Source organism: Andrena cerasifolii, chromosome 3 (assembly GCF_050908995.1).
Source record: "Andrena cerasifolii isolate SP2316 chromosome 3, iyAndCera1_principal, whole genome shotgun sequence".
Lineage (NCBI taxonomy): Eukaryota > Metazoa > Arthropoda > Insecta > Hymenoptera > Andrenidae > Andrena > Andrena cerasifolii.
The window spans coordinates 8,822,395-8,836,846 of record NC_135120.1 but is presented as its reverse complement, the minus strand read 5'-3'; the positions used below and the strand labels follow the sequence as shown (position 1 = coordinate 8,836,846).

The 14,452-nt window shown below is 44.7% G+C and overlaps 2 protein-coding genes across 6 annotated transcripts in view; one reads left to right on the top strand and one right to left on the bottom strand.

The window, feature by feature from the left end:
- The window catches only part of Gycbeta100b (guanylate cyclase soluble subunit beta-1-like), a 76,224-nt gene that overhangs the window by 13,323 nt on the left and 48,449 nt on the right, over positions 1–14,452 (bottom strand). The window contains exons 1-5 of one of the 2 annotated variants that reach the window (XM_076808561.1): positions 6,839–6,885; positions 6,483–6,556; positions 2,878–2,978; positions 1,896–2,014; positions 519–674 (exon numbers count right to left, since the gene is read on the bottom strand). In XM_076808561.1, the coding sequence (XP_076664676.1) occupies positions 519–674; positions 1,896–2,014; positions 2,878–2,978; positions 6,483–6,556; positions 6,839–6,841 (453 nt within the window). In that variant the 5' untranslated portion in view covers positions 6,842–6,885. Of the gene's footprint in view, positions 1–518; positions 675–1,895; positions 2,015–2,877; positions 2,979–6,482; positions 6,557–6,838; positions 6,886–14,452 lie in introns of those variants that run through there. The other variant, XM_076808560.1, reaches the window with a different exon arrangement.
- Positions 1–14,452, top strand: part of Gycalpha99b (guanylate cyclase 1 soluble subunit alpha 2) — a 70,429-nt gene that overhangs the window by 16,078 nt on the left and 39,899 nt on the right. Inside the window, exon 1 of one of the 4 annotated variants that reach the window (XM_076808549.1) lies at positions 7,258–7,314. The exons of 2 other annotated variants lie outside the window; for them this stretch is intronic. In XM_076808549.1, the coding sequence (XP_076664664.1) occupies positions 7,273–7,314 (42 nt within the window). In that variant the 5' untranslated portion in view covers positions 7,258–7,272. Of the gene's footprint in view, positions 1–7,257; positions 7,315–7,417; positions 8,535–14,452 lie in introns of those variants that run through there. One more of the 4 variants, XM_076808551.1, reaches the window with a different exon arrangement.

Here is a 14,452-nt window from a genome sequence, read left to right as displayed (position 1 = left end):
AAATTGTGGTACAAGAAAAGAATTATTTTTTAGTGACTGTTGCACTACAACGTTTAAGCAAACTGTTAAACTGTATACAGTAGTAAAAGATATTTTTAAAGAAGTCTGAGCTGTGAAATGTAAATCCACAAACACTAAAAACTAGAAAATAAAAAATATATAAAAAAAAGTTTCTTATGTTAAACGATTTTATTAAAAATACACTAAAAGCTAAAAAATAATTCTTTCTTGTACTACAATTTTGATGGTGTTAATATCACTTTAAATAAAAGTATTAAAGTGATTCATATCCTGTTTAGAAATATCGTGCCCCACGATTTGATTTAAACTGATCAAACACCATTTTAACACCATCAAAATTGAAGTACAAGAAAAGAATTATTTTTTTAGTGCATTTTAATTTAGTTTCTACTACATTTTTAATAAAATCGTTTAACATAATTTTATTTTTAATATATATTTTTTATTCATCAACATCCTCGACCATCCGCTCGTGTTTCGCAATTTCCTCGAAATACCTTAACGATGCCAATGACAATATGCTCCAAACCGGGTCGATCGGAGTAATAATGCAATATGAGCGCCCCGTCTTCTGGCCTTTCTGTGCATCGGAAAGAGGGTGCCCTCATTCCCGGATACAAAGTGCCTAAATGATCGTGAAGGGCGTCCAGGTTCTGTAATTAAACGTCAACGGGGGCCACCCTAAATTCATCGGTGCTTTAAAAACGGCCGGGAGATAAATATTTCGCCTGACGAGCCCGGTATCGCGCTCGTGGTCGCGCTCCCAACGATCGAATTTTACTTCTCGCTGGGTCCGGAGCCATTAATTTCAATCGCGCGCGGCGATGCATGAAACGTCAACGGCAAAGGTAGAAACATAAAGTCCCCCAGTTGGACGGGCATCGATACCGGACAAGAACGAATCACCTGTAAGTACGCGACACTTGACTCGAGAGAGAGAAGCGGAAATGAAAAGCCGCGACGGAAAAACGCCGCAATAATAATCTCGCTCCGCGACGGCATTCCGCTCGCTAATCGTATTGCGCGCATTCATCGTGACAGAAGTTTCTTGCCGGCCGCGAGTGTATTTTATTCAGGTTTATTCTCCGGTTAGGATTAAATATACGGAAGACACTCCATTATTCCAGCAAATACGGATACCAGAGGGTTTCTATAAAAAGACCCCGAGGTTTTTCACGTTCGCCGTGCCTCCCATCAGATGCGGCGAATAAAATTAGCTTCGATTGCATATCAAAGAAACCATTCCGAGGAGAGGCGGGATATTCTCTAAGGATACGTTCTGCACGAGCAACAGAGCGTTCAGGAGGTGTCTAGCTGCGTTTCAGATTCCTTTAATCCCGTTCATTTCGAGAGAAGGATTCTAGATAACGAATGACAGGGGATCCGGCGTGTGCAAGCTCGGCGGCAATTCCGCGCAATAATTCATTCGTATTCCGGCCGCGTGAACGGGTTCACGCACTTTTTCTCCAATTACTCAGCCGCGGATTGCCGCAATCGAGGACTGGCGCGGCCTGTTTCCCTGAAACGGCACGTAGTATCCTGGGTTTAGAAATGCGTCGAAGGCGTTCGCGCGCGGTATTCGCGAATAAAAATTCCGCGGGTGGCTTGCACGTGTGCCTCGTTGGCTGCCCGTAACAACCGGGGGACTAAACAGACCGAGTGTGCTGGTACGTGATTCCATCGGGAACATACTAGGCAACGATCTGCCTACGTGCCATCTTTTCAGAGAACTTTCACCCGGCCCGCGTGGAAACGGAATCGCAGGAATCTCTGGCAGAGTCGGTCACCGCTTATTGCCCGAGGTAATCTTTCTTTCACTCGGCACGAAAGTGAATGGTTTGAAGAGCGTGCGGCCGCGTCGCTGCGGGATTTACCTGTAAAAAGTCCCTGGGCGTTGCACCCAGCACCTGCAGGATCTTGTCGTAGCCGGAGTCCTGGCAGAACTCGAAGAACATGCGCCCGAACAGCTCGAGGATTTCGTTGGCCGGAATGTCTGGAACAAGCGCGATTCGTCAGGTGTCTCTGGGCCACCCAGGGGCCATCGATACGATTAAACTTAAGCAGAGTTAACTAGGGAACCGTTGAACAACTGTCGCCCGGTCGATCTACTAGGACTCAACAATTTTAATGAATATTGCAGGGCGGGGGTTGCTCGGTCAATTGAACCTGATGTGCCTATGCTGGCTCCTCGGTTTCATTAGAAGGATCGAAGGAGAAAAGCAAGGTCGATGAGAAAGAGAATCACGCTTCAGCCTCACAGTGAGTCTGCTATTCGTCTCATCAGCGAGGTTAGCGTTAGGACGCGGGGTCTATAGATAGCGCTAGGACAAAAGATTCTATCGAGGTATCTCTGTCCGGGTCGCCACTTTGGCGGCTAATAGGAGCTGAAGGAAAGGTTGGAAAGAGTAAAAGAAAGGATGAGAAGAAAGAAACAGTCCCGGCTAGTGGACGTATTCGTAAGGATACCTTGCAGACCCGTGCCTCGGGCATTCAATGTCAGAACGAAGGATTTACTTGAAAGGATTGCAGGATTGCCAGAGAACTTGCAAGGGCAGACAGTCTTCTGGCAGGGAATGCGAATTATGCCGTCACAATAGACGAAGAAGAGATAAAATTATATTGTAATTCAATATTTCTTATAGAGAATTAAATAAATGGGACAAAGGAGTGCCGAGGAGCTTGGCTTCAAGAGCTGAGTATTGCAGAAAATTCTGTTAAAGAGGTGGCGAGCTTGTTTCCGGATAAGAATTCTTATTCAATTGTTACTCAAGTTTAATCGAAAATTGGATAAAGTTTATTCTCGTAACTACCCTGTTAAAGTTAGGAGTTTGCATTAATGAGAGGAAAGGTACGTACTGAGCCTATTGACAGCAGCCGATATAATGTTATAAGTGATCTCGTCGTCGTAGATCTGGCGCACCAGAAACTGTCCGTCCATGTTAACCGCCGCATCTTTCCTATATTAACAAAATATCAGCTGAAGAAAATTTGTATGCTTCGAGCGTAGTACATTTCGTTCGGGGTAATTCGTAGGAACGCATGCAGGAAGTGCACAGCACAGTTCGCGAATTTGGGGTCACGTATTACTTCCCGTAGCTTTCATTGGTAGTATAAAAGTGCTGGGGTCTGAAAGCGTGATTCTATAACGAGCGAAGAACGTAGAACTTCCCTCCGAAGTAGGCAGTCGCTGGATTTTAATTGCTCGATTGGATGCGTCGGACAAAGTGAGCACTCCTTACCAGCCAGAAGCAGGACAGTTTAACAGGTTGCTAATCACTGGCGGTGGTTTCCATTAAATTTACAAAGTAAAGATAAAAGCCACTCGAGCGTTTGATGTGGATATGAGTTGCTACTGCAAGCCGACCTCAGCGTGTCCATGCAATTTTTCGAGGCCCCCTTTGTACCACGGTGCAAGCAGATACTCCTTTTTAAATGGACCGTGAAAATACTATTAGCACTTGCGTTCGCAAACTTTGTTCCACCTGCAACGATCGCGACAATTTTATAACTAATTATACACGCGTTATCCCTTAATGACAGACGCTTAAAACGAAGCACTCTGTGCGTTAAAGACCTTACTACAGCCACTGTGTCACTTGAAAGGAATGAATACGATGTCTAAAATTATATCACAAAATTTGTAAACGCGGAGCCGAGCAGCGTGCTGTGAAACGTCATTTAGAACGGCTCAAGTGACCTTTTTTACGCGAGCTTTAAGAGCCCTCGTCATATCTGGCTCTAACCCACATTTCCGTGCCACTCACGCGTGTTTCTCCCAAACAACTTTTCTCCCGTGAAGCTTCGTCATATGATATGCCAATTATCTCATTATGAATCTATTAGATATCGTACGACACCATATCCAGCTAATAAAACTCAACAAACTAACGTGCCATTTCCATGCGTACCGCTGAAACTCTTTCGCTCCTATGACAGTGCGAAGCTGCGAGGAAACTCAGCCATAAATATCCACGCGTTAACGCGCTATCTGGGCTTTCAATTAAGCCTTCGCAAACCGCGAAACGCGCGGTTTACCGCCGAGCATTACAGCGCGCCGAACAATAATTCCCCGCGTCGGTGAAAAACTGCTCGGTTCCTGAGTAAACGCGAAAACAATGCGGAGTCGCTTATGGATTCCGAATGACTTTTCCGACTTAAGTTCGCGCGCGAGCCCTTTCTTTCGTCCCCAGAAAGCGCGAGCTCTGGAAAAGAATCGTCCCGCTAGTACTTACACGCGTTTCGCGATAATTTGGGGCGTTTTGAGGCGAACGGGCGACGGTGCATAAGCCCGCATTACAATTCAAGTAGACGAGCACGTTGCCCCTGTTTCTTCTTCCCTTCTCGCTGGTTTTGAGAATCAAGGAGTGCCGCGAAATAGTCGCAATCTTTGGGGAAACTCGAAAGCGCCATTGACGACCGACAAAGACTGCGCTGCCGAGGTTTTCTGTGTAAAAACAACGCGAAAGAAGAGTCCCCAGCGTGCCGGGGGCGTAAAAAGTTTCGTCCTCCAACGAGTTGCCCTTTTTACGTGCCACTACCCGTTCGTAAGCATTCCAACCACCATTATTCGGTAGTTTCAAGGAAACCATTGTGATTCCGTAAAAAGCAAGGTGCGTTACGCGATTCCCCGTGGAGGAAAGAGGCTCGGTAAGCAGTAAAACATTTATGCAAGCCGTTCGATCTCGGATTTAAGGATCCGCGTGTGGACATGGATAAACAGTAGAGCGTGTGCCAATATTTTGTCGTCGTGTCGCTGAATCTATAGAATCGCTGGATCATGTAAACAGTGGATTATTAGTTGAACTTGTTGTTCCAACAAGGGGTCGAAGGAAAATTTACTAAGGCTGGACTTATAATTCTTTCCCTAATTTCGGGTCATTTTTAGTGTTGAATTGGCAACAGGGTTTGTATCTGTGAAAGCAAACGGTGCAAGAATATTGAGATGAATTAGTATGTTAGTTAGATGGAAGGAGCAATCAGCAATACACCATCGCGCGGACCTTTACATTTTTAATTTTGACTAAAAGTGTATTCGTATTAAATAATTTGCTACTCATCAAATTCCTTAAATTATAAAAAATCATCCTACCTTGGATATCAAAGGTAAACATTAAGGGATTATACCTAGTCAAGCGACCGAAAAGTGGCGAATGTTTGTGAATTTTTTTTGATGAAGCGAAAGCATGTATTTTTACAAATCTTTTTGCGCTTGAAAGAGCAACATTTAAAGAACATTTGGTAATTTTTTCGTTGAAAAATATTTGGGTTTATAATAAAGTAACAACCGACATCCAAGAAGCATTTTTAAAAATTTGCTTTTGCTGTGAGCACTGCCATTCGGAACCAGATTAACTAAAATCAAAAAACAAAAAAGATTTCGTTAATATATTAATGTAGCTTCCGAATAACGGAGGGAATTTCCGAAATATTAATTTAAAATAAAATGGCGACTATTTAAAATTGAAATCCTGATTTTTTCGTGCAAAAATCACGCGAAAGAAATTAGGACTTCAACTTTGAATAGCGACCATTTTGTTTTAAATTAATATTTCGGAAATTCCCTCCGTTAATCGGAAGCTACATTAATATATTAACGAAATCTTTTTGGTTTTCTGATTTTAGATAATCTGGTTCCGAATGGCAGTGCTCACCGAAAAAAACAAATTTTTAAATTGGCTTCTTGGATGCCGGCTGTTACTTTATTATAAACGTAAATATTTTTCAACGAAAAAATTCCCAAATGTTCTTTAAATATTGCTCTGTTAAGCGCAAAAAGTTTTGTAAAAATATATGCTTCCGCTTCTTCAAAAAAAATTCACAAATATTCGCCTCTTTTCAGCCGCCTGACTAGGTATAACCCCTTAAGATCCGCCCTAGATTTCCAATCTTTCGAATTCAATACGCCTTCGATCTAAACACTCCGAGTCCATGAAACGCACGAGCCGTTCAGATAAATCCATCGCATCTGAGATTCAATCATTTCCTCGCTTAGTATCGGGGAGCACGTTGGCTAGAAAGTTCAATATAAATTCCGGCTCTTATTACCAGAGCGAGGAAAAGTCCCGGGCAAGGCCGCTGAAATTTCAATTAAAGAAGACCGGGGATTCGGGTCACGGATGCATCGAACTTCGCTATATAGAGGCTGTGACACTACAGGGAAATAAAGCTAGCCGTGGTAGCGCGCCACGTGGCCTGGGCGAAGCGTAGTCTCGCGATCAGCTCCTCTTATGGAGCGCATGGCGCAGAAAAAATGATCGCGTCGTCGTGCATTGGAATCGAACGAACGTACGCACTAGACGCAGTTTACGATTGCGTGAAGAATGGAAGGCAAGAGATGGGGGTGGCATTAAACGAGTCATGCAACACGGCAGGTAACAACAAAAGCCAACAGCTCGGTGCGGAGGATGAAAAGAGATGAAGGAGTCGGCGCGTCGCGATCCGCGCGCCCACCTTTTACCTACTTTATCGCCTCCCATGTCTCGCTGTCATAGGTCTTCACAACCAGCAGCTCGAGGGCGTAATTCACAAAACCGTACTGCACATAAGAGAAAAAAACGATGATATTGTTTCGCATACGAACGTGAATGGATACCGGGTACGCGAACTTCGTCATGACTGCGAGATACATATTATTATATAATCGTCCCGTCGTGCGAGGTGATTTGTCACTGAGCCGCGATCAACCGGGGTATCCACCAACTGTCAGTTTGTCTGTTTGGTCCAGTCAGTCTCTCGTGTCACACGGTGCAAGTCCGTCGTCCATTTGTTGTCGCGGCAGAGACGGTCGTTCGTTTATCGTTTCTAAGAAGCAACGTACCATGATGACTAGAGAGAAGCAAACTGGGAAGAGGCTTCTCCTCGTATCATTCCATTCTAATTGCCATAGGAGCCGTGTTTACCTCGTGCACACGAGCCGCGTACTGGAAACTCGGCCTGCCTTCCGTCACAGACGATAAGTATCGATTTTCTGCTCGCAGCTGCGCCACCTAGATACAACCCTGTTACCCGTCTTCGAGGCGCCCTCCACGCGGCCTCCTACACCCCCTTCCGCTACCAATCCGCTTTGCCGTGCGGTGTCGTTCTCTCCGCGTGGAATCGACAACGATATTACTCATCGGATGAATAGTTATAAGACCTTCGAGACTAACGAACGACGGGTGGTTCCACGTCGAGACTCTCATCCATCGCTCCGCGACACCGACATCGCGATTTCACTTCGACGAGGAAAGCAACCTCCATCGAGCGGACTCGATGTTTTCGCGATCTAGCGAGCACTCGATCGTGCCACCATCGGTAGGCGAAATTTCTATCGAGAGCTTCACGGTTTGTAGATGCTTTTGGTAATTATTATTTCTCGAACTTGGACCAGGTCGGACTAGGAAAATAATTTCGCCTGCGTATTGACCGCGCTTAGGGGTTTGCCCTTGTTACAGATACAATTGTTCTTCCTTCCCTTTCTTCCCCTCGGTCTAAATAATTCAGTGACATCCGTTTCTGAAGAATTCTAGCGCCCGCTATACTTGGGAATAGTTGGAAACTTCCTGCTACCAAGGAGATGCTACCATGCATCTTAGGGGTTCTTATCTAGAAAGCTTGGCCCCGGAAACACCCTCGTATCGGTCGTTACGCGAGGAGAAAGGGACCGTCGGTAACTGAGAGTGAAGCTTCGTTGCAAGAACGAGTCGTATTTAGGGTTTGCGAGTCTCGATAACAGACTCCACTGGATTAATCTTGTATTAACGTAGAGCCCGAGAAACTGGAGCGGAATGATATTTCAGCGGGGGCGATTCCGCGTCTTGAAATCTCGACTTCGGAACGCGCCAGGGAATAAGCTCGGCTTAAATCGTAATTAGAAACGAAGGCAGAAATTGGTAACGTTTCAGACTCCAGAGGCAGGCTTCCATCTTTGAAGCTTCCGCGACTGGGGGAGAGCCTTTGCTTTCTCGACGCTCATTGTCATCTGACGCTGAAACGGAGAAGCTGGGAATTGCTAGGCACCCCTCCTGTACATTAGATGCGTGTAGTTACGCATTGTGCCTTTGAGACGTGGAAGGAAATATTCGAGACGAAAGTTACGAGATTCATATGAACTTTTGCTGGATGCTTGTTGCCACTGCATCAAACTTGCTGGGAGCGTTCCGTGTAACTTTTCTATTTCAAAGAATTAAGATCGTATATCGTACCTATGTTGCGACACAAACATTTATTCCGAGATATCTGGAAAGCCTTTGCAAAATTTCATACAAATTATAACCAGGAAAAGAACCGTAGAGGTATCTTGCTTTGAATCTACTCTGCTTGGGGTAGTGACCCCAAACTTGCTTAATATACTGCACGCAATGCGCAAGGATGCTTATCGGAACCCTGCACGAAACGGAATTTAATTTATGCATAAAACATCAAATTTATTACAGTACACCCGAATCACACCGGAAAACGGAGCACCTCGGTTACGGGAATGAAATTTCAGTCGACACACAATAGCAAATGCTATTTACTCGATACATTATATGGTATGTACCTACTGGAAAAACATCACCGTCCAGCTAACTAATTACATAGCGCGCGATGCACATACACTAGGGTGTTTCATATTATAGGGTGAAAATTAAAATGTTACATATTTTTTTTTGCTCATGCCCTGATTCCTATTAATATAAAAAGAATATCTGACAAATTTTAGAAAGATTAAGAAATATTTAGAGGTTGCACACTTTGCACACTAAATAATATGTTTATTAGGTAGGCTAAGGAAACATGATTTTCAATGACAAATATTTTTATTCTCAAGTCCTTAAAAAAGAAACTAAACTCCAAAGAAATCTTAGACTTAGATAAATTTACATTTTATTATTATTTATGTTCACACCTATACAAATTTTGTACCTTATTATTTTACCCACATTTTTAAAACCTGAAAAACCGAAAATATATAGGGTAGACCGGGCGCGGTGGTAACAGGGGGGTGGGTATAACATGCTAATATCTCAAAACATAATATAATGAATATTAAAACAATAGACATGCATAGTGAACAAAATAACTTTTCGATACACTAAAGTAACTTTTTCTTACCCACTTATGAATGTAATGTAAACACTCCGTTTGCAAGTATGTGATTTTTTTAAATCTGTAATGTGACCTTTTTAAAGTAATACTGATCGTTACTTACAAGGGAACACCGCGAACCCGGACTCACCGATTGGAACACGACTTTATGGGTTTTTAGAGTGACTGAGAACAAGAACAACTTTAAGGGGGTGAAAACTAACCTCAAAGTCAAATTGGCATTTCTATTTTTTTGCGTATAACTCTCAAAGAACAACAGACAGAAAAAAATGTTTCACACAAAAGTTTAATGGTGCAATAAGCGCTACAAACTTGCGTAAACAAAATTTTGAAAAGAGAAAAGATTCCAGAGAAAAGATTTCAGAGAAAAAATAGTTTGTAAGTCGGCTTTGGAAAAAAGGTATTTATTTTACATATAGAAGGTACAGAGCGTCAAAATTAGCTTATGGGTGGCTCACACCCAGAGTGTCAACGAAGGGTTAATAACTTGGACATTACTTGACATACAGTGAAACTGTCGTAACTCAATAATGTCAGATAAGTAAGTAACATTCCCGTAAAAGAGTTTTTGTTATAAATGTAATAGTTCCTCCGTAATCGTATTCCCAAGTCAAAGTATTACTACCTCCCCAGGCCTACCCTAGTGATAAAACTGTGCAACCCCTAAATATCATTAAATTTGTCTAAGATTTGGCATACAGATCACTTAGATGAATAGAACCAAGGGGGCGAGCAAAGTTACACGAAAATAGCACCTTTGGATAATTGAAACACCCTAACATATACATATGTATGTTCTCTGGAAATCCTCTTATCCCTATGTTCTTAGTGAATTGACGCGAAACACCGTCGAGCGATTTCCATCGAAATGCATTCGTCTCCCCGGCGAGACGAAGAGTGACTACCGAGTTCGCGTTCAAAGGAGACGGATGTCTGTCGAGGGCGCTCGTAACACAAGGAACGAGGATCATTAAGGCGGATAAAAGTTTAAGGGAGCTCGGGCAATGGCCCAGGAGATTCCTTTTCCAATTTCCGTTCCCGACGACAGAATTTTGAAAATTTTTGTGACCGTCCGCCTGGGACGGCCGGAGGCATAAATATTTAAGATCCGCGGGACGCAGCCGAACTCGTGCAAACTTGATGGCTTGGGCGTCGACTGTTTAAGGTTGACCCATTTCCTTGCTCGCGATGCGCCACGCCGAGAAACTTCATGGAACACATGCCACGGAGGGAAGGAGGATGGAAAAAGGGGCATCGGGCAACCATTCTCTCGGCACTCGTGCCGCTCGCGATACGCTCGCTCCACGCGAAAGTTTTACGCGCGAGTTCCTCTAATCCCTCCCGAAATTTCCTTGTTGTTCCGTCCCGGCCACCGAAATCATTCCGCTCGCCGTCGTTAGGTCGTTAGTTCCATCGTCTTCTGACATGCACGACGTCGACACACTTTCCCGCGGCAGACGTCGCAGATGTTTACCTTCGCAGCTGTCGCGTAAATTCAAAGAATTTTGCTATATCAAACCGGCAATATCGGTATATAGGGCACCCGGAGGAATTGCACAGACCTCGTCCTCATTACGAAAGGCCAAAAGGGCACGGCGCCGTTCCTCTAGGCACGCGATTACGGGCGAAAATTGAGAGGACGATCCAGGGGGAGCATAATCGACTCGGTAGTCCATCAAAATACTCGGCCCGTGCCAATGCATCCCCCGTTCCTGAGGACCATTCGTTCTTCCAAGTGAAACGTTTACATGCTACATCATCAGTTCCGCGAACTTCGTCCACATTTACGAGCTCATTTCTATTTCGCCAGACAATGTTATTCTAGTCGTCGCGACGAGAACAGCGAAATTTTTTCCACCGCTTTTTCGTAGCGGTGGAGCCAGTGAATGGGTTCGTCCATGGGCCATAACGACGTGTCTGTCGCGATTCCTTCCACCAAGCAGGAGCCACTGGTGATCGCCAGTCGAAGTAGACTACGGAATCGAAGCAGCCCAGAGATTTATGAACCCTACCACTGGTCGAGTTATGAGCTGAGATATAGTTTTGCCGGGGGGTAGGCGGGGCGGTGTTTGCCCGTAAAACCATGGAAATAATGGGTGTTATATAATTGGCGGAGCATTTACGACTGCCGGTTTTACGAGCCGTTCCACTTGGAGACGAAGCAGTCGTATCGGCTGTCAACTGAAACGCGCGACCGTCAGGATTAAATGGCTCCCGATGATTCAGGACAGCCACGGCTCGAAGGGGCCGATAATCAAGCGGCCGGCAACAATAACGAGTCCGACACTGCTCGCGCACGATGAAGAATCATTATTTGATCGGGGCAAAAAGGGCTGTAATTCGTCCCGATATCGGCTAATGACAGGGGGCGGTTAAATCCTAATTGGGGCAAAAAGTTCTTACGCGCACCTTCGATGGGCGGTGATATCGTTAAATGACACGGTGCTACATTTCTATCAGAGAAAAAGTTCCCTTGTGGACATATAGGTCACGACGCCGTGGAAGCTGGACTCGAGTCTTTCTAATTAGAGGAGGCTTTCTTGATATACATATGTATGTAATTACTGTGACATAAATATTTTGATTAAGTAGTTCTGGAAGGGTGTCGTAGAAAGTTTTCAAGTGGATGATTAATATTCAAGTATGGAGAAGCACACTTAGTACGTCTTGGCATTATCAAACGTTAATTCAGGTGGCAATAATCATAGGAAACCTGCTAACGATCCCGAGAAGCTTCTTGTACACACCACGAATGTATATATGCGAATGGATTGTTTCAATTAACCCGCCTGCTCGTCGTATCTCGCAGCTAGGGCAAAATCAGTGCACGCCGTAGCTTTTTGCGATCGCAGTTCGAGCGGAACGTTAACGGAATTATTTGGAACGAGATCCCTGTACGTGTCTGATACGGATCTGCCGTACACCTGCTGCTTGCTCGTGTAACTTGGAAGTTGTGCTCGCGAAACGTAGGTACAAGTCAAACAAGAGGAAGGGATAAGCAGTTGTTCGAAGTGTTATCCCTCTTATAAACCATCGATGTGCAAATATTGGAAGAAGCGTGAAGCCCCTCGCGACGCTGTGCCCCGTTTCGTCACCCTCGTCAAGGGGGTGATTTATTTACAAAGGAATATTCGTCGTGGTAAAAGGGTCGCTTGATGTTTCAGAAGTGTCCCTTCATGTAAATTTGTTAGGCACTTTCCGAACGTATTACTTGCGGTAGTTCGGGGATATATGGTACGCTACCGTCTTGTGTACTCCTTGTAGTAGTTTCCAACTTAAGCACAGCTTCAACATGTATTAATTGAGCGATATATATGCGCAAAAGTAGTATCCCCTTCCTCCAGAGCAAGGCATTCGAGCGAATAGTGTGAAGATATCTTAAATTCGTGAATAAAGAGCCACTTTATGTACGCAGCACTTTTCATAAGCTGTGTAGTGCAGAAGGAGATACATCAGAAGAAATAAAACTGTATGACTAGCCCCATAAGTCTCCATAGTATGCGGGGGACCGGGATACAGCGGAATAAGGGGAAATGATCGGTCTATTGTCAGACGCACTCCACAAATCAATATAACTGGTCCTATATCTCTCTGTAACTTCCCACGTGAAAGTTTCGAAAAATAAGTCTAGCTACGTTTATTCAGATCGAGTGAAACCTATATTCTAGTCCTTATAAAGGTACAGTATCGCCGTGTAAACGTGTTTGAAAGCGGCCTCCTCCATCGCGAAACTAGTAACAGGATAATCAATAGAAACAGGACGCTCATTAAGTGGACATTACCTGAAAACTGCAGCAGGCCATGGGGCAGCGGTAACAAATTACAGTGTCACCGTGAAAGCACGAGCGGCAACTACTTTGCATCTTCAATCTGATATAAACTTAAAATTGGAAAGCTCCGGCGCGGCGCGGCGCTTTCATTAATCGATTCATTTGAAGTACGAAACAAAATTATCTGCCTCCTTGCCTCCCTCGAAATTAATTAGTCAAGGACGTCCTCGTAATTCGGATCCTCGGGGTGAGCCGTGCGATGATGAATAGCGTTCCGGAGTTAATTAAAAATACCGTCACGCATCGAATATCCATGATTGCCAGCGCCGTTCTCTCCTTTCGCTTCGCCTTTTCTCTCATCTTCACCATTCCCCGTCCACTTTTCTCCGGTGCCCATAGAAATGCGTACACCGAGAAAAGTACCGCAAAGGCAGAGGCCGCTGGTCATAACACAGAAATTACGTGACGTCATCGGATGCCTCAAGATATCCTCGCGCTATTGATTTTATATCGGCGAGCGTGGATTCCGGCCTGTCCCTCGTCAATTTTTATAATGAAACGGCACTCCATTGTCGGGACGTGGTCATGTTAGGGCATCCCAGGACGACCATCAATTTCCCTCTTCTATGATCTCGTCGGAGGGCGAAGATTAATGTCGACTTTCGCGGTTTTTTTCTCCTGCTACCCCCGGAACCTCGTCGACGGCCGACGAACCGAGCATTCCCATTACGATGCTCCCCGTCCGATCGAGCCACGAGACACGATTAGACTCGCGACTCGATTGAAGTTCAGTGTAAGTGGGATCGATCGGCAGGGAATTAACGTTTCAGGGAATGGAACGACTGGACACGTCTGCTCCACGAAACCGAGCAGCCGTCGTGTATTTTCTTAGGTAAAAGCAAAAATTTTGCACCTCTTCGCATGGAAGCGATCCCCATTACTGGGGAGTTATGAAATAAACAGCAGGGGAATAGCTGCGTCTCATTTTCATTGCCAGCATCGGAAACACCAATGTGTAGTTCGACGAAGCGTGCAGCACGCATCTCAACGCAGGGAATTCAACGTTTGATCTAAAAGTCGAAGAGCTTCGCAGAACATTGGTGGCTGGCAATTCCCCGCGAAATTCCACGATTTCGAGAAGCCTGTAATTGTCACGAGCCTGAAAATACGAAATTTGTACACCGGTGCTTTGCTAGGAGAGCAGGTTGGGAAATCGAGAGCCCTGGATTCGGAGTTAATTAATAAGTCGTAATATTAATTATCGCGCTGCAGGGGAGCAGTAAGCTCGGCACTTGTTCATTTATGTTCAGTCGGCTGGGCCGGGCGTTCTCGATTGGAATTGCAAAGGAATAAGCCTGGAATATTTTAATATATTTCATTAATGAAATGGAAGAGAAAGAATGTATTGAGGCTCAGTCGAGAGAAGCACCAAGCTCGCTGGTATATATAAAAGCCAGGAGAAGTGTGTCGAGGTGAAAACTACTTTGTTCCGTTGCTGCGTGGCCGTAAAAACGACGCTGTAACGCCTGTAACACGATAACAGAATGTGTAGCTTCTGCGACTGTGGAAAAGTAACGACTAATAACTCTTTA